This window comes from Muscardinus avellanarius (assembly GCF_963383645.1).
Source record: "Muscardinus avellanarius genome assembly, chromosome: 7".
Lineage (NCBI taxonomy): Eukaryota > Metazoa > Chordata > Mammalia > Rodentia > Gliridae > Muscardinus > Muscardinus avellanarius.
In genome coordinates, this window is record NC_137793.1 from 21,555,735 (window position 1) to 21,574,895 (window position 19,161).

At 42.1% G+C, this 19,161-nt stretch overlaps 1 protein-coding gene across 1 annotated transcript in view; it reads left to right on the forward strand.

Annotated features, from left to right (window-relative positions):
* DOCK2 (dedicator of cytokinesis 2) overlaps positions 1-19,161 on the forward strand; it is a gene marked incomplete at both ends in the record, with an annotated part of 443,452 nt that overhangs the window by 114,931 nt on the left and 309,360 nt on the right. The window contains 2 exons of the mRNA XM_080699131.1: positions 7,942-8,012; positions 10,001-10,107. Of these exons, the coding sequence (XP_080555257.1) occupies positions 7,942-8,012; positions 10,001-10,107 (178 nt within the window). The remainder of the gene's footprint in view (positions 1-7,941; positions 8,013-10,000; positions 10,108-19,161) is intronic.

Genomic DNA, 19,161 nt, shown 5'->3' on the forward strand with positions numbered 1-19,161 from the left:
CCATTTTTATATTCTGGGTCTTGGTTTAATCCCTTTATAAAATAGAAGGAATGGTGCTAAATTTAGAGGATAACAAGGGAATTAAAAAAAAAGTAATGTATGTAAAACATGAAGGCTACAACCCCTTATGTAATTTAGTAATTTTTAGTCATTTATGCTTCATCCTGCTTTTCTTCCTCACAAAACAGAAGATTTGGAGGTAGTTAAACAATAGAAGCTGGCAGGGGGGATTTGGGTCCTTAACCTTGTCACATGAGCCCACATAATGTTAGAACATTCAGATACTCATTTAGGTTAAAAATAGATAAATATTTCAAGGAGAATAAACTCACAAGAACTGACTATGAAATAAAAAGGTGGCAAAAATACAGCTAAATGACACAGAGTGACAGGAGGTTTGATCCTGAGCTGCACAGAGTTAGTGGGAGAGGGTGCCGCGGCGTATCAGTCCTGCCTGCCACAGGTAGTGAGCAGAAGCGTAGAGTGAGGATGCCCAGAATTGACACTCCGGTTGCAAACTGAGTACTGAGTACTGAGTACTTCCCATGGGTAGCGGCCTAAGGTGGGAAACCCTTATTCCTGTCTGCTTTTGTTGCCAGAGGAACAGATCTAGTTCAAATCTCCGCTTTGCCTCTTTAGTGAGTTCTGGGACTCAAACAAATTATTTCCCATTTCTAAGGCTCTTCTGGCTTTTGTGAAGTGCTTTCTGTGGTTTCTCTTATTGTTCTCAGTTGGCATGGCAGCAGCTCTGTCAAAACCATGGAGAATTGAAACCCAGGCATTCAAAAAGAGTAGAAAGAAAAATAAAAACACCTTCTGTTGATGGGTTACGTACCATACCCCAGGCATGGATCTGGGCTCTTTACAGTCTTTTAAGTTCTGCTGGAGATCTGAAAGGAGCCACTGTATACAGTGTCCACAAGAGGCTCATAAAGTTAAAGAATTCATCCCAAGTTATACCTATCCATGGTGATGGAGATGGAATTTGAATCCACCCATGTCTCTTGACTTCAAAGCCAATGTCCTTCTCCGTGGCACAGAAATGCCGTAGGCCAGTAGTTTCCATGCATTTTCACGAGGGGACACATGGTCAGCAGTACCTGTGTATGCCAGCCCTGTGAGTATTGTTGATAAAACTGAGGGCAGGTCCAGAGGGCCCACAGCAGCCAGTTATGAGCAGGATGTAGCTTAAATGCTCAAAGCTGAGTACAGGGTAGGGTAATATGCATATTGGTTTGCCCCAATCTCCTTGATGTCCATGATGTTTCATAGTTCTCCAATTTGATGGTTCCGGTGGAATTCAGTAAAAAGACAGATGCTTTTTCGGCCACTCTGATTGCCACTCATGCTAATAGTCACTGGAGTGTCCGGGAGGGTAGGGCTTCCATTTTCATATCCCCAGTGTCTGGAAAAGCAGCTGGCACTCCGTAACTGCTTAAATACTCATCAGATGAATGAATGAAAGGATGAATACTAGCTTTCACCATTTTGTTGTTCTTGTGTTTTGTTCTGTTCTGTTTTGTGTTTTATCATTTATTACATGTCAAGCTATTGAGCTAAAAGCTTTACATATGTTGCTAGCTCATTTGATCTTTATAACAACATCCTTATAAGGCAAATACTCTTATCTCTGCTTTTCAGATGATGAAAAGCAGGCTTAGAAGGGTTGAGTAACTTAGCCACCGCTAAAACAGTAGCAGATCTTGGATTTGAATTGAGGCTGTGTAAGTCAGGAATTTATTTTCTTAGTCATCACCAGAAAATAGAGTGGGTTCATTAAAGCCCCAAAGCTTCTGGCAAAAGCTCAGGAGGATGAAATATCAACAGTAAAGAGTGGCAGAGATTTGTCCCTATGAAGACAAGCTGATTTAAAATACTTCTTTTCCCCTCTTTTTCTCTGTTAATTGGTCGGAACTATTCAAAGGTCTAAACTAAGGGGAGAAAAGCGTCTCAGAATGAGAAGTGAAGAAGTGACCCACAGGCTGTATGCTGAGCTACCAGGGGTAGAAGAAATAAAACTCAACAGCATAAACTAGAGTTGCCCAACAAACTTTTAAGTCATTCTTTAATCTTGCCCCCTTCTCAACCATATCCTCCATATGTAGAGGTAACTTTTGGGAATGATGGGCTCAGTGGCAGGTAGAATAAAAATTTGCCCCAGTGCAAAGTGTAGGGACCCTGACAGCTCACATTTTTCATGCAATATTCACAGCCAACACTATAAGGTTAGGTGACTATTCTGTTCATTTTCCTGAGGAAGGAAATGGAGCATAGTTAGCTTTCCGAAGACTATACAGGACTTGAGGTCAGGCAGCCTGTCTCTCCAGGCAGATGTTTTAAACACTGAATTCGGCTTCCTCCTGCAGAGCCTTATGGGCCAGTATAGTATTGAGTTATAGAAAGTGTGGAGGACAGACTCCAGAACCTGTTGGTGACTCTTTTTTTCTCATTCCATGAAAGAAAACAAAACCTACACGACTTTTAATGAAGCTCCTCTATTGTTCAGTAGTGATTGGGAACCAAAATCTGGTCACATACAGCCTGGACTCACATCTAATGACTGTCAGTGAGGAGGGAACCTGGGAGAGCAAGGCATTTACCTCCCCGGGGGAAATGTAGCATCTCTAAGGAAGTATCCGCTTGTGGCCATGTTGTGGTGAATACTGCAGCGCTGTGTGGCCTGTTTCCATGGGCCTTGACCATCTATCTTTTGGCTAAAGTAAAAGGACTACAAACAGATAAGGTAGCTGGGCATGGTAGCGCACGCTTGTAATCCCAGTGCTTGGGAGGCTCTTGCAGGTTCTTGCAGGTTCAAAGCCAGCCTCAGCTACTTTGTGAGGCTCTCAGCAACGTAGTGAGACCCTGTTTCCAAATAAAGTATAAAATAGGTCTGGGAGTATAGCCTAGAGGTAGAAAAGCCCCTGGGTGCCACCCCCAGTGCCACACAAAAAAAATGGTAAGGTAGAAAGTGTGTCTGATTTGAATATGTGGCTCTTGAACGAGGAAGATGTATAGCCTTACTGTAACATCTCAAGAAATGTTCTTTTTAGAAAAAAGTCTGTGTCTGTTGGTGCCAACAGTAGTCATGTGTATGTGTGTTTGTGTTTGTACATATGAGATAGATATACATGATAGATATGTAGATAGAGATACATAAATGTGTTTATCTATCTAAAGAGAGAAGGCAGGGTGAGTAGGTGGGCCAGGAACAAGATAACCCTCTTCAAGGGCATGCCCTTCAGTGACCTACCTCCTTCAATAGGCCTTGTCTCCTGAAGTCTTCACCATCTCCCAGCAGTACTGACAGTTGGGTACCAAACATTCAACCATGAGCCACTGGGAACATTCCATATGCAAAGCATGATGGCTTCTTTTACTTCTCTCTGGGACAGTCAAATCATCATTGCTGGGTTTGCTGTCTTCTTGAGGGCTATGCTATGCCTTCAACAGAAGAGTCCTGGGTTGATAATTAATCCAGGATAAATTATCTTAGTGTATAATGACTACCTAACTTTTGATCTAGCAAATATTTTTCTGGTGGCCATTTTTTCAACCCCATATATATATATATATATATATTGATGAGGAAGGTCCTTGGCTTAAAGGATGTTAGGAAAACTGTCTATCTTTTCAAAAATGACAAAGGGGCACTCTTCATTCACTTCTCTCCCCAAATCCCCAAATCAGCCTTCTATTCATGATTTAAACTTCCCAATTGCCAAAATGGGATGCCTTTCCAGGGTACCAGGGCCAGTGGTGCAGAGTAGAGCCTGCTGGCTAAGAACCAGCTGGGGAATTGGGTGCACATCCTTGCTGTGATCCTTACCAGTTGCACAGCTTCTGGCAAATTCTCTCTGTGCTATCATCTCCTCCTTGGTCAAATGAGATGGCACTATCTACTCACAAAGTAGTCTTAAGGAATAAGTGAGATCATACATGTGCAAGGTGTTTGGCACATATAAAGTTTCCAATAATGGTTTTAAAACTGATTAATAATTTATTAAAACTGATTAATAATCCTGATATATATATACATATATATATGTATCTCACATCTGTGCATATGTGTATCTGTATATGTATGTGCTTTAAATATTAAATGCAGTATAGGAATATATATTATGGAAGGAAAGCAATTATAGTACAATATTATTTTATGTACAGCAGTAGTAATAATAACAGTGATATCAACAGTAAAGCTGCACAGTTCTCAGGAGACTAACAGTTCTAGAAAATAAATCTGTTTCTGGTTCCCAGGCCTCAGAAATGTGCAACAAACAGAGGTCTCCAGGAAGCTCTATGCTGAGCTGCTCCTTTGTGAGAATGCTTGCTGGTAGCATCTACTGTTACCTGCTCAGGTTGTGTCAGGAGAAGATCATGGACAGGAGCCCTGTGGCCACTGCAGGCTGCAAACATAGTCTTACCAAAATCCTGAGTTAGAAATAGGCTGCCCCCACCTGAAAAGAGAACCACAAGCCTGCCACGTTCCTGTAAGCCTCCTGTATCAGAGTGACATTTAATGTTCTCCTGTTGCATTGATGACACCCTCTGAGTCATAGGTGACAGCCACTCAGTGTGTTTGACTTTATTCTCAGAGTGGGAAGCTGGAAGACTGGCTCCTTCTGCTGATCTGTCCCACCCCTTCCTAATACCTAGCCTGTAAAAGTGCAAGAGTTTATGTGGTGAAAGTCATACTTGCAGCATCATATCACATCCTTGGGGGAGACATAGCTCTTGAAAGTCAGCAGTCTGCAGCCAGGTACCGAAGTTCTGGCTTTCCCCAGCTTGCTGGGGGGTTTGTTTCTGTCTTTGTTCCTTCATTTTAATCTTAATCATAATAAGTCACATTATACTTTGTCCAGGTGCTGTAGAATGAGAGGAATTGCTAGGGAGATGTGATGTGGCAAGATTGGGGAGACTGGCCTTGGAGACCTAGTATGTTGCAGGCTTTACAATAGGAGTATGATGCACTTTATTTACATCATCCTCCTTTACCCTCCACGATAAAATGGAGGTTCCGGGGTGAACAACTGGGTCTAAGTGGCATGCAGGGGCCAGGTGGAAAGCTGGCATTCACACCCAAGTCCCTGTGGCCTCTTTGTTCATTAGCCTAGGAGTGGTTGAAAAAAGAGTTTGCTAAGAATGCTTGGACCAGCCCTTCTCAAATCATGTGCCTCAGTATGTGGGTCTCTGAGACTTCAGAGATTGGGAGAAGTGCAACCTGCAGATGTGTTTGATTTCACCAACACAGTGTTTAAATAATTGAACAAGAATGACTCATTCTTTAGAACTAGTGTGGGCTCCATGTACTTCATCACATCCAACTGGCCTGCACTCATCCCATATCACACCTGTCTCTGATTTGCTGAGTTCTGAAGCAACTGATTTTGCTACATGTACTTGGTGACTCCTAATAAAGATCGTCCGTGACCAACTGTGTTGGAATTTACTGTCTGCCCTTACTGCCAGGAGGAGTGTCATAATGCATCACAGCATATTAAATCCTGAAAAGGTCTGCAGTTAAAAAAATGAAAACCTCACCAGTCTTTGTTTTCCTAAACGAATGTTTCCCTAAATTATTTGATTGTAACTCCCCTTTTCCCTACAGAATACCTAATACCATCTTATGAGCCAAGAGTGGCCAATAGAATATTGTTTTAGAATCACCAGCTCATTTTCTTTTATCGTCTCAATTTAAAGACATAAAGAATAGATCTCTAGACATAAAATCCAATAACTCTAAAAAAAGTCTGACAAATTTGACAACATGCAAATTAAAATCTTTCTGTGCAATGGAAGATATGATAAAGCTAAAAGAGAAGCAACAAACAGAAAAGCAAGAAACAAATCGTGCAAAAATGTGTAATTGCAAAGAAATTAATGTTAATGATGCATAGAGGATTCTGTAAATCAGTAAAAAAGAAAAGCCCAAAAGAAAAATGGAAAATGGATATGAATAGCAATTTAGAAAATATGGATATTCACTAGGTCTAATAAGGTGCTCAACTACCCTGCTATCCACAGAGTTGCAAATTACCAATGATAATTGTTCATCAGATAGACAAAAATTAAAAAGATTATATATCTAATATTAACAAGGTTATATGAAAATGACAGTTAAAAATCAGTTATTCTTTTAAGGTAATTTGACAAGATCTACTAAAATTTATCTATATACATTTTGAATAGCTAATTCCTCTTTGAGCAATCCTTACTACAGGGATCCTTATAGGTATGCAAATATAAATGGGTTAAATATCACCTTGCCACTTGTTATATAATTACTAAAAACTGAAATAGCATGGAGACCATCATCAGGGGATGGCTCGAAGGAGGAGGAATAGTATACTCGTTCAGGAATTACTGAGTGGTGCTTAGAAAGGAAGAGATTGGATGCCATGAGTGGCATGCCAGGAGCCCAGTGGTATGTGGTAAGTGGTGAAATGCAAGTTAAAGAACTGTATATTTATATGCCTACAAGTGCACACATACACACATTCAAGGTCATCTAGAAGGAAACTCACCACAATGCTAAGACTGGTTCTTTACTGGGGGACAAACTGGGTCTGAGATGAAGATGTGGAATTTCAGGGACAATTTTTACCCTAACACCTTATCTTATGTGGTGTGTGTGTGTGTGTGTGTGTGTGTGTGTGTGTGTTTCATCAAACATATATTACTAACATTTAGGAATCATAAACCACAAGAAAAGAAAGACTAGGCATAGAGAAAAAGTTGACATTTGAGTAACGTTGTCCTACAGGTTAGGGGTCCAAGGAGTGGCTCGCAGAGCAGCCTGCCTGAAGTTGAGTCTTGGCTCTCCACTTACCAACTTGTGACCTTGGGTTAGTTATTGAATTTTAATGTGACTGAGGCTTCTTATCTATGGAAGTAATATTTGCCTTGCAGGGTTGTAATTAAGAAGATAATATATTCAGTGTTCAGCAGGGCGTCTGCACTGTTGTAAATTCTCAGAATAGTCATAGACATTATTTAAGTAGGAAACTTATTTGTGTATGACTGGGAGTAAGATTTTCTTTATGAAAGTAATTCTCACTGATTTTTATTTTTGTTTCAGTGCTAACTCATGATACACATTGATAACTGAATACATAGAACATAGACAAATAAAAAGAATTAAAAATGCATACTTGTGTTTGATTCTTAGACATTTTTTCTATCCATGTGACTTACAGGTTTTTGGCTGGAATTGTAGTCTGCCTTGTTGATTAGTGAATGGTATTGCTGTGCAGGAGGTGGGTGTGGTTCATACCTCTGGATGCATCTGTTTGCTTGAAGAGAGGAAAGAGATAATCCACCACAATTCTCAGCCTTCAAAGCTCAGCTAGTGGACCAAACATGTTTCTGTTGTTCATAGGGTCACTGCTTTCTGCTCACTAAGGATGTCATCAGAGAGAAAATACAAATAACTCAGTCCAAGCCTGCTTTGCCACCAGCAAGACAATTCAAGCACATCCTCATCTAATAATAATATAAAAGTTACCATTTATTAACTACCCAAAATATGTTGGATTGTTTTCTGCTGGATTCCTCATGTTCATTCTTTGTACTCTCATTAAGCTTGCAAAGTAGATACCACCTTCTCTATAACTATGTACACTGAGGCATCAGAAACGTCAAGGCTTAGATCCAAAGTCACCTGGCTAAGAAGGTATGCAAACCGGATTTGACCACAGATCTATATCCCTTCAAAGTCTGATCACTACTATACATTGCTGCCTTCTTAAAGACAGTAGTGACTTCTCTTTTGTTCCCAAGGAAGCATACCTTTATGTTTCAGTCTGCCCACAGTCTCATATCCTTATAGCAGCATCCAGGATGCAGGGTTATTCCTCTGTGTTGTGTTGCAAAATGTCCTCCTTGCCAGCCCAGTGCTGTTGGATGTGGGCATCACTAATGTTTATTTCATGTTCCACCTAGGTGGCGGCTTTGAAATATATCCCATCTGTCCTCCACGATGTGGAAACGGTCTTTGATGCAAAGTTACTCAGGTGAGCGCTTATGATGTACTGCCCATGGCTCTGCTGTCAAGCCAGGGATTCAAAGGGAAAGGAGGGCTCTTATGGGGAGTTCCAGATGGGCATTCAGTTCAGGGACAGGGATTGCACGTGGAAGGAGCCTCCTTCAGGGGCTCCAGTATGAGATGTTTACCTTTTGAATTCGTTGTGCCAGGCTTTGGTGAAAACTGACTATATAATAAGCATCCCTCTTTGAGGATGCAGAATATAAAGGTTTAGAAATTGATGTTTGGGCAAAGGTCTCTATTTGACCTGGGCTTGAAAGTTGTTTGCGGTTCTAGTCTTTGCCTTGTACCCTAAATGGATCCAAATAGTTGCAAACTGCGAATACCCTAAGAGCACTGAGAGAGAAAATGGAGACGGGTCCATTTTGCTTTCTGCTTCTTATTCCCATTCATCTTGTAGCTGAACACATCTCAATGTGATTATGCTGTCGAAATAGGGCCATTAGAGTCCATATACACTCTTGTTTTTTTCTTAAATTTAGTTACGTTCCAACATAATATGGTAGAAGATTTTTAAATGCTTTTTATAGTTTAATGTGTTCAGACTTAAACAAGAGCTGGAAAGATGGTATGTGGAGTTCCTATGTGCCCTTCCAGGGTTCACATTTACACGACTGTGGCACATTTATTGAAACAGACGTTATCTGAGTGCGATTATTTGACAACACTCCAGTGTCTAATGAGATAGCCCCATTTTTTCACACATGTCCTTTTCTCTGTTTATATAAGAGTTTGCTGGTTCTTTCTCATCCTCCAGGACTCAGGCTACCGGTTATCTTTTAGGAAAATCTATATCTGCATATTGTAAATAAGTAAAGTTTCTCTCCCAGCCCCATTATCTTTGTGCTGCCTGTTCATTTTCTTTTTTGCACATACCATGTAGAACTGGTTTGTCTGCTTCTGCATTATGTGTAGACCTTCATTGGAAGGCGAGTTCCATGCTCCCTGGGAGCACATCTGTTCCTATCATGCTCCAGTTTCTCTGCACACTGCCTGTTTCACACTAAGTAGTTGCTTAATAAGTACACAGAAGAATGACTGAACATAGTGGGTCAAGAACCAAAAATTTGTTTTGAAATATTTTTATCTTCACTCAATTGGAAAGAGCTATCTCCTTTTCAATGGCCTATACTGGTTCTAATCCACAATTTTTTTTTGGCCACGGTGGCACTCAGATTAAACCCAGGGACATTATATGTCTGAGCCACACCCCCATACCTTTTTATTTTAATTTTGAAACAGGGTTTCCCTAAGTTCCTGAGGGTCTCACTAAATTTCCAAGGCTGGCCTTGATCATGCAATCCTCCTGTCTCAACCTCCCAAGTACTGGGATTACAGGTGTGTGCCATCACACTCAGCCTCCACAATTTTTTTTTTTAATGGTTTTATAGTTAAGGACCTTTTCTGATCTTAAGACTTATCATAAATTATTACCAAGCATAAAGCATTTGTGAATAAAATGATATGGTAATGAAGTCAGCACTTGGCTTTAAACTCTTGTTTCTTTGACTCCCCAGCTGCCTAGTGTTGGGATAGTTGTGTTAACGTTTCCCAACCTTGGTTTTGGAAAAGTTAGTTAACCTTTCTTAGCTTTAGTTTTCCCATTTGTAAAGTTGAGATAAATATTCTATCCATCTCTTAACTATGAGATTTGAAAGGCGAAGTATTAATCAATGCAGAAAGTGTGTGTCTGGGACCCAGGAAGCACTGGGGTCTTGATGCTATTTTCACATTTCTTTAATGCTATTAATATTCAATACCAGCAGCAGCTTACATATATTTACTGAATGCTTGCGATATACCCCATGCTCTGCCAGGAACTGGGGGAGTGAGAGGGGAGCAAGCCTGTTGTTATTTCTGCCCCACAGAGCTCACAGTCCAAGGATGGTCTGCCTGTGCTGGGAGTTGGGGTAAGGTCTAACTTGCTCTTCTGATTCTCGTGTTTTCTGTGCTCAGCCAACTCCTCTATGAGTTCTACACCTGCATCCCTCCAGTGAAGCTGCAGAAGCAGAAAGTGCAGTCTATGAATGAGATCGTCCAGAGCAACCTCTTTAAAAAGCCTGGTGAGTGCAGAGCATCCCCCCAAGCTCTCTTTGGGAACCTGGCAGGAGAAGGCAACCTGTCAGGCTCCTTCGGTCCACATCATTGTAAAAAGTAGAAAGTGGCTGACAGCTTAGCCACCAGAACTTACACTGATTTTTAAGACAGATTAGTTTGCATTGTTTATTTTACTTTTTTTTTTTTTTTGAGAGACAGAGAGTTTAATGAGGTAGGACGTTTGGAGTCATATGCCTTTGGTCACTGTGGTATAAGCAAGTTCTCCCCTCCCCGTATGGTTTGTTACTGCTGTCTTTAACTTGAAGGGAAGTGGGCGAAGTTCCTTTTAATAGATCCAACCTTTAACTGAGAAGCTCTCAAAGTTTTGAGTGTGTAAGAATAAACTGGAGAGCTTATTAAAATGTGGATCCTTAGGACTCATTTCAAAGACTCTGATGGAACAGAATTATTGGTTTTTTTTTTATTTGTTTTTAGAAAAAATATAATTTATTCCTCAATAAGTAATGCATCTACAAGGATCAAAATGCAAAACTATGAAAGGGTGCCACATGAATAGGGTCCCTTTAGATTCTGTGCATGGCCGCTCCAGTCCCTTCTCCAGAGGCAGCCAGAATTTCCAGCTTCTAGAATTTGTTCCCGCTTCCAGAGCCACCGGTAACCGAGTCCTCTTGATAAGTACCCGGCTGCCGAGAGACTGGGAATTCCCTGTTTTTTAAGTTGGTGAAATACATGTCCAGAGCTCCTTCAGATGTGGCCAGGTGGGACTGAGGAGTTCACATCTATCCTCTGTTGCATTCTTGAACCATGCAAAAGTACATTGCGGGTTGTGCTCCCTGTAAGCACATGACCTATTCGGAAGCTCTGCCTTTCCTTAATCTGTCCCATGAGAGTGAAAAGAAGAAAGACTTTGGGGTGAGCACCATTTGAACCCTTTCCAATTTTAAATCTCTCTGTCGTCACGCTGATGTCAATAATAAGAAGCAAACTGCAAGAAGCAAGAGATTTGAAAATTTGGAGGATCAGCCATCACCCAACTGGAATTTATTCAGGGAGTGAAGCCTGAATACTTATGCAAATTGCTAGGTAATCACAGAAATATTCAGGAGCCACTTCACTGTAAGGAGGATTTTTTTTCCCCCAATCCCTGGGTAACATGGTGCATCCAAAATAGCTGCCTGAATCCTGTCCCCAGAGTTAAGGGTAGGAGAGGGACATGGGGAAGAAAAGTATTATTGTTAATCTACCATTCATGTGTGCGGTTTCTGGACCATTTAGAGAGATGTGTGTTTAATCCAACACATATGTGGCTGGTTTGTATCAGACGGTTTGTGCAAAGTGAGGGGTGACTGGTTCCAGCAGGTCTAGTTGCAGTCATTTGATCACTGTGGCTTTTTATTTTATTTACAGTATCAGACAGTTTATTATATCCATCAATACATCATGTTTTCTTTTTTTAAATTTTTATTGGAGCTCTGTAGTCATACGTCTTAATGGGGCACAAGATGGTGGAGACATACATGTAAACATTACCCAATTAGCCTTTACCCACTTCCTGCCCCATTCTGTCCCCTGTGGCTTATTAAAGTGAGTAAAGTTTCTAAACTTCTGACTTCCACATCCAATGGAACTGGCCCCACTCTGAAGGTTTGGAATTGCCTGCCCCTTCTTGTCCCTGCAACACTTCCTAGGATTTCAGTTGGTGTCACTGTGGAGACAAATTGAGTCCCATCCTAGGGACATAACAAGGACAACTCTTGCCACATAGCGTGGTGGAAAGGCAGCAGAGCGGGGACCACTTGGCTGTCTTTCATTGTTCTTTGTCTTTGTCAGGGGCCTGGCTTAGCATCTAGCCCAGATGGGGAATGAGCAGGTCCTGGCTGGGCAGGTGGGGTCAATTCCCACCATGTGGAATCCATCCCAGCTACATCTACTGGGCCGGGAGGAGGCCCCTGAGGGTTAGCCAAATCAGGGCAGGCTGGACAGCTGCTGCTTACCACTCCTGCTGTGTGGCTGACTTTTAGAGTCAGTAAAAAAACTTCCGATGAACATTAACTGACAGAGGCCAGCCATACTGTTGGACACAGTTACAAAGGAAATGCAAAATTCTTACTTTCAACTATATCCAGAGACCAAGGTGAGCACCTTGCAGACCCACTGACAAGAGGATGCTAAGGAAAGTTACTTGATGCGTCCTGAGCTTACGTTGCAAGCAATGGACGGTTATACACTGCTCACAGGTGAAGCCTCTCCTACTCCTTATTTGCTAACCTCTTTACCAAAAGAATTCCAGAGGGAGGTTTTAACTCACACCCTTTTCCAAAGTCCTCAAGTTCCAAATGCATGAAATCTGAATTCCTGGGCACTTGCTGGTGTCCCTTGCTCTTGCGGGCGTGTGTATCCTTGTACCTGGAACTGAGGTGAGCTGGAGTTTTCTGGCCAAGCTCCAGCTGTTACAGAATTCCCCCATCATTCTCCCTGTATGTCCTGTGCCTCAGGGCCAGGATCTGCCAGATGTGCAAAGCACTTGCAGTATTGTCTGTGACATTAGCTTGTACTCACAACCTTGAGCATTTGTAATGACATCAGACAGAAGAGCCAGAAGGCTTATAAGCAGTCTCTGAGATTTTGGCAAGCTACCTTATTGGCTCATTTCCAAAAGGACCCTATAGGGAAGGAGGGAAAAGGTTACTGGCTAAAGGACTTAATTCTTGGTTAATCTAGATTTAAGCTTAATTCCTAGATCAGCCCCATATTGGTAGTGTGACTATGGGTGACTTTCTTTTTTTTAACCTCTCTGATCCTCAGTAAGCTTATCTGTAAAATTGGAATACTAGTCATTGCATCTGTCTTAGAAGGTCGTACGTGGCCTAACAAAAATGCAGGAGGCATTTTTAAGAGTGTAGTGCAGAGTCAGGCTTCGCCTACTACCTTATACAAAGTAGTGCATGTTACTTTCAGTGTGGTGTTTGGTTTGCCTCCTCTTCCCCTGCAGTATTCCAGCTTCTTGCTGGACCCTTTGATTCCTTGCAATAAAGAGGTCTCTTCCAAGCCAGATGTGGTGGCCCATGCTTGTAATCCTAGCATTTGGGAGGCTGAGAAAGGAGGATCATGGTTCACAGATAGCCTCAGCTACTACTTAGTGAGACCCTGTTTCAAAATAAAGAATAAAAAAAAAAAATAGGTCTGGGGCTGTAGCTCAGAGGTAGAATGCCCCTTGATTTCCATCCCCAGCACTGCACACACACACACACACACACAAAATGGTCTCTTCGTGCTTTGTAGTTGCTCCTAACCCTAAGCCAAGACTCCTTGTTTCCCCAGAAGCCACATGTTTCTCCTCAGGGTCTGAAAAATAGGACTTAATGAATAAAAGGGCCTTGATCTGTAAGTTCTTCCCATTCTGGCTTTGAACATTTATTTCTGTTTGTATTCCATTTCCCTAGAGTATTTTTACAAAGGGTCCATGTTACCTGCACCCTGAGGGAGGAGTCTGGGGCCAGGCGAGGTATTTGTGGCTCAGAGCCTTAACATAGTTATGTGGCTTTGGACACGTGACAGCCATCCTCTCTATGGCTTACCTCTTGGGACTCACATCATTTTTTGTTTGTTTTATTTCATGGAGACAGTGAGCCTCCACTCCCACTTGTGATCTTGAGTCTTCATTTCCTCATCTGGGAAATGGGAATGGGCTCAGGTTGGGTCTTGTTGGACTGACACAATGGCCAGATGTGGGTTGTTCTGATGGGTGTGAGGGTGAGCTGTCAGCTGCTCCAGCCCCCATATGGAGTGGCTTTCCCTAGAAATATCCAGATACCAGCCTGCTGTCCTCTCCAACATGAGCTCAGGCTTGCCTGGTGTTGCTGCTGGGAGGTAGGATGAGTAGAGGTTCCCAAGAAGGCTCAGAGGGGAGTCTGCAGGAACCAGACCTTCTGTGCCTGTGGAGGGGATTTGTCCCCGTGAGAACCTAATCTCTCAGTAATGTTGTCTTTTAGTCTGATGCTAATCAGAGGCACCATCTGGCTCAGTGTAAACTGCTTTAGGATCCACATTGCTCACTTCTCAACCTCCCAAACAGAAAGAGAGAGAGAGAGAGAAAACACCAGCAAGGAAGATTCTGAAACTCTTCCAATGTGTATTTCCACTGCGTGGGTCTTTTCACTGGGAACTCTTTTGAGCTTCTCCTTCAAGAGGCCTTCCTCCCTTTTCCTCCCCTCCTCTTGCCCATGGCCCACAGTGTCTGGGGCTGCTGCTCCCTCATTTCACAGGGCGACCAACAACTCTTGGGAGGGGGGGAGGCAATGTTGTAGTTGTCTCCAATGCCATGAGAGGTTAATCTTATCTTTCTTTAGTTTAATTTATTTTTGTTTGTTTTTGTTTTGTTTTGCACTGGGGATTGAACCCAGGGGCATTCTACTACTGAACTACACCCCAGCCCTTTTTATGTTTTGATTGTGAAACAGGGTCTTGCCAAGTTGCTGAGGTTGGCCTTCAACTTATGATTCTCCTACCTCAGCCTCCCAAGTACTGGTATTACAAGCACCACCACCCCCAGGTTTATGTTTTCTAAGTGTTTTTCTATCATCATACTGTTGCAGCATTGAACTGAAAAAAAAAAAGTCTGATGACCTTAACAGTTATTACATTGTGTAGGGAACTTACATACCATGTCCGAGGTTCTATGTCTGGAAAATAGAAATGTCACCATTGGGAGAAGAAGGGACGTTTGATTCAGAGCATCCTCATTTCAGATCCTGGTTTGGTCACTTACTAGCTGTGTTCTTTTAAACAAGTTATGTCTCTGAGCTTCAGTTTCTTTACTACAAAAGATGTGATAAGTTACACAAAATAGTACCTGAAATCTTGAGATATAATAGCTTCTTATTAATAGCTTCTTATTAAAAGACATCTTTTAATAGCTTCTTATTAAAAAACATCTTTTAATACATATAATAGCTTCTTATTAAAGGACATCTCTAATAGTAGGTGCCACAAGCACAAGCATAATGATGATACCCAATAGCATCTTAAAGGAAAGACTTATATTTGTGAATCAGATGCTACATAGAACCTGATGATGTAGGAATCACCAACCCTATCTCAAAGGTGGGGGAACCAAGGCCAAGAAAATTAAGTAATATTTATCCCAATGAAACCACAGGCCACACAGTGTTTTAGGGTGGGGTGTTGGTGCATTGGGTTCTGTGATGCAGGGGTAATAAATCACCCTCCAAATCTCAATGCATTTAACAAAGGTTTAACAAATGTTGATGTGCCTTTGCCGCAAAGTCTAATTGAGGTTCCTATGCCCGTTGTCCCTCCTGAAGTTCAGCCAGCTGGTGCGTGGCTTCCCTACAGCAGGGGAAGAGGGAGAGAGGAAGCATTTCACTTTCTCAGCTCGGAGTGACATCTGCCGTTCACCACAGCCCACCTGTCATGGCCAAAATGTGTCACATGTTTCTACCCTTGCTGCACGAGAATCTGAGAAAGAGAAAGATAGATATAGGCAGGAAGTCTTTGATGAGTGCTGTCTCTGCCTCTCTCTAGCAGTCAGTGTTAGAACTGGGTTCTGAATACAAGTGACATGAATAACAACACCCACCTGCTTTCCACTACACCCTGCTTTATTCTTATAGTGAATAAAATGGAAGCGGTAGTATTGTAATTGCTTCCTTCTCCATGTGAGCACACGCAGGCTTCACCATTCTCGCTAGAGATTTCATTGCCTTCCACTTTCCACTGGCCCCTCTGTCCCCGATGCCTGGCAGCTAGCTCTCTGAGAGGTGTGTTCAGGGGCCCTGTGTGGAAGCCGAGGGGATCTTGCAGTTGACTTCTCAGAGCACAGCTGGTCTGCTGAGATTGGCTACTGATGTCAGGCTTGGCCACAGAGACCTTAGGAATATTCAGCCTCTTCCTGTCAGTCAGGACATGCTCTCTCCTCTCCCAGTACTGGACACACCTTGCACATTTCTGTTCTCTGCACATAGTGCCTGGAATTCCTCTATTAACCCTGCTTTCCCATTCCCCCGCAGGCCAGGCACACTCAACAGAGAACTCCTACTCATCCCTTTGGGCCCCAGCCCAGAGTCCAGTCTGCAGCAAGTGCCCCCTGGTGGCTCAAGCATTTCTATTTAATACCATTTGACATTTACTCTGTCCCTGCTGCAGGCCAGGACTTGGGAAGGTACTGGGGAGACACCTGTCATAAAGTTGCAAATTCTGCTCAGACGCTATCCATGTGCAAAGGAAAGAAAGTTTCTTAGTTTTACGTCTAACCTTATTTTTGAGTTTCTACTTTACTTTGGACTATGGTAACCTAAAAGTTTTAATTAGTGATGTCTTATGTTTCTAAGTTTAACAAGTGTTTTGGATTCAAAACAAGCCCTTTCCCCTTTCCAAAATGGCATCTGCGACTTTGTCCCAAGAACTCAAATGGGAAAAGGAAGAAAGACTCCACATTTGGCTTTCCCTTCAATTTATCGAAAATAGTTCTCTTTGGAGCTTTTGCACTTTCTCTAAAAGTTTAGATGCATTGGGAGAGTTTGTAGAATCCTGGACCCTATACCAAAGATTCTGTCTGTGCAGACCTGGGATGTGCACAGTATCAGCTCTTCCGGGGAATCCTGATGCATGTGCCTCCTCTCAAGAGCAAGCACAGGTGAGAGGGAGGAGGGAGGGAAGCCTGGGCAGAGCGAAGGGGCTCCACAGTGCCCAGTGTGAGCCTGCATGGGGACATTATCCTTCTGTCCCAGCATCGCTCTGTTTGTGACTGTCCAATGGAGCCCACTCCTTAAGGGTAAGGAATATGCCTTCTGTCTTTATGTGCACAGTCTGCTTAGAGGCCACTGACACACCTCTTCCACACTGGCCTGAGGACCTTGGCATTAAAACACTATTACTCAATGGCTCATGTTTCTTAAATAAAAAAGAAAGGGAAAGAAAGGACTTCAGTTATACCCAACTGGATTAGTCATGGTCCTTGATTCATAATATGTCTATTCCTTGTTCTGCACAAAGGCTGGTTTTATTTATATAGTCAATTAGTTATTTTTAATAGTACATTCAGCATCCATGCCTCACCACCCAAAGCAAAAACTAGACCATTACCAATCACTTACATAAAACATGTGACTCTGCCTTTCCCCACCTAAGAGAACTACATTCTCAAATCTTTTGTTAATCACTGCTGATTTCCTGTTAATGTGATTCTGTTGCCTTTCTCTATATATTACTAATGTTTTAGTTATTTTAACTCTATAAAAATGACTTTTAAACTATTGGTAACTTTGGCAAACTTATTGTTTTCACTCAATATTGGAGTGAGATTCACTCATATTATAGATGGCTCGAGTTCATTGTTTTCATTCCTGTGGAAAATTTCATTGTTTGAATAAATAATAGTTTATTCATTCATGCTTTAAATTTTAAGCATTTGGGTTTTAAGCATTTGGATCCATTTTTTTTCTATTGTGAGCACTGCTGATAAAAAGATGCTTATACACGTCTCTTGTAAATGTCAGAGTCTCTTTTGTGTATATAATTACTCAGGTTTGCTTTGTCACAGGGAATCTGACTATTTAGTTTTAGGAGATATTGTTAAACTATTTTCTAGAGGTGATTGCACCAATTTAAATTCCTGCTAGCAATTAAGGAGATATTCCATAGGTCCACGTTCTATTCAACACTGAATGCCACCCCATTCTTTAATTTTTGCCAACAAGTGGGTTTAATCTATGTAGTCACTCTCTTGGGGTACATTTCCTTGATCCCCAATGATGCTGAGAATCTTCCCATGTGTCTCTTTGCCACACGCATTTCACATGGGTGGCACGTCTGTGCTTGTATTTTACTTCTGTCTCATGTCTATGCATGTATCTTCCCGTTGTTCTAGTGGTTAACTGTATTTCTCTTATAAACTTGTAGCATATCTTATACGTTCTTCACACTCATGTTAGCTGATTGTATGCATACCTTCTCCTAGTGTATATCGTGTCTGTTCACTTTAAAGTGCATTTTTATGAACAGAAACTCTTCCTTTGAATTCAGTTAAATTTATTGATCATTTTAATGACCCAATCTTTCTGCTTCTTGTTTAAGAACTCTTTCAAAATCCCAAAGTCAAAAGGTATTCACTTATATTTTTACTGAGAGTTTTATAATTTTATGTGTGATGACTTCTTAATCCATGTACTAAGTTGATGCTGTGTGTGTTGTCTCGGTGGGAATCTGATTTTTGTGGTTGTTTCCATGGGCCATACATTTTCCCAAGCCTCCTCCCCCGGGCAATTTCTCCTTTCTCTATGCAGAAGTCCCGTTGCATTTCTGGGGCATTGTTCTCCCAGAGCTAAAGGCAGGATTGCCATTGCCTGGATGCAATCCCTGGTCCAGAGTGTGCAGGTTCTCAGGGCTGTGGCTGCTTGAGGACCAAAGTGTCAGATAGGTAAGAGAAAAGGGACTATTTCTCCTCCCCAAGTCATCCCCAAATAAATTAGGTTCTGGTGTGATGTGAGTATCTTGGGAATTATGAACCAACACATAACTAACATTCTGTAGGTGCAGACTCTCTCAATTATGAAAGAAATAATTTTCCATATGACAAGAACTCACTGGAGCCCATAGGGCAAGCTTCTAGCAGTTTCTTTATATATCTGATAAAGCGAGCACTGAACTGGGAGCTCAGAAACCTGCATCAGAGTAGCAACAATCACCAACAATCACAGCATGTCCATTGCGTGCTCAGGATGTACCAGGCGCTGGGCTACACACTCATTATCTCATTTTGCGCACACTTGTGTGATCTTTGGCAAGTCACGTATGTGTCCTCTGTTAGTGAAGAGCCTGAACAAGAGCTCCACCAGCAATGCAAATCGACAGCTGGGAGTGGTGGCACATACCTGTAATCCCAAGTATTTGGGAGGCTAAGGGAGGAGGATCGCAGGTTTGAGAACAGCCTCAACAACTTAGTAAGACCTTGCTTTACGAAATTAAAAAATAGGCCGGGTGTGGTGGCGCACGCCTGTAATCCCCGCGCTTGGGAGGCAGAGACAGGAGGATCGCGCAGG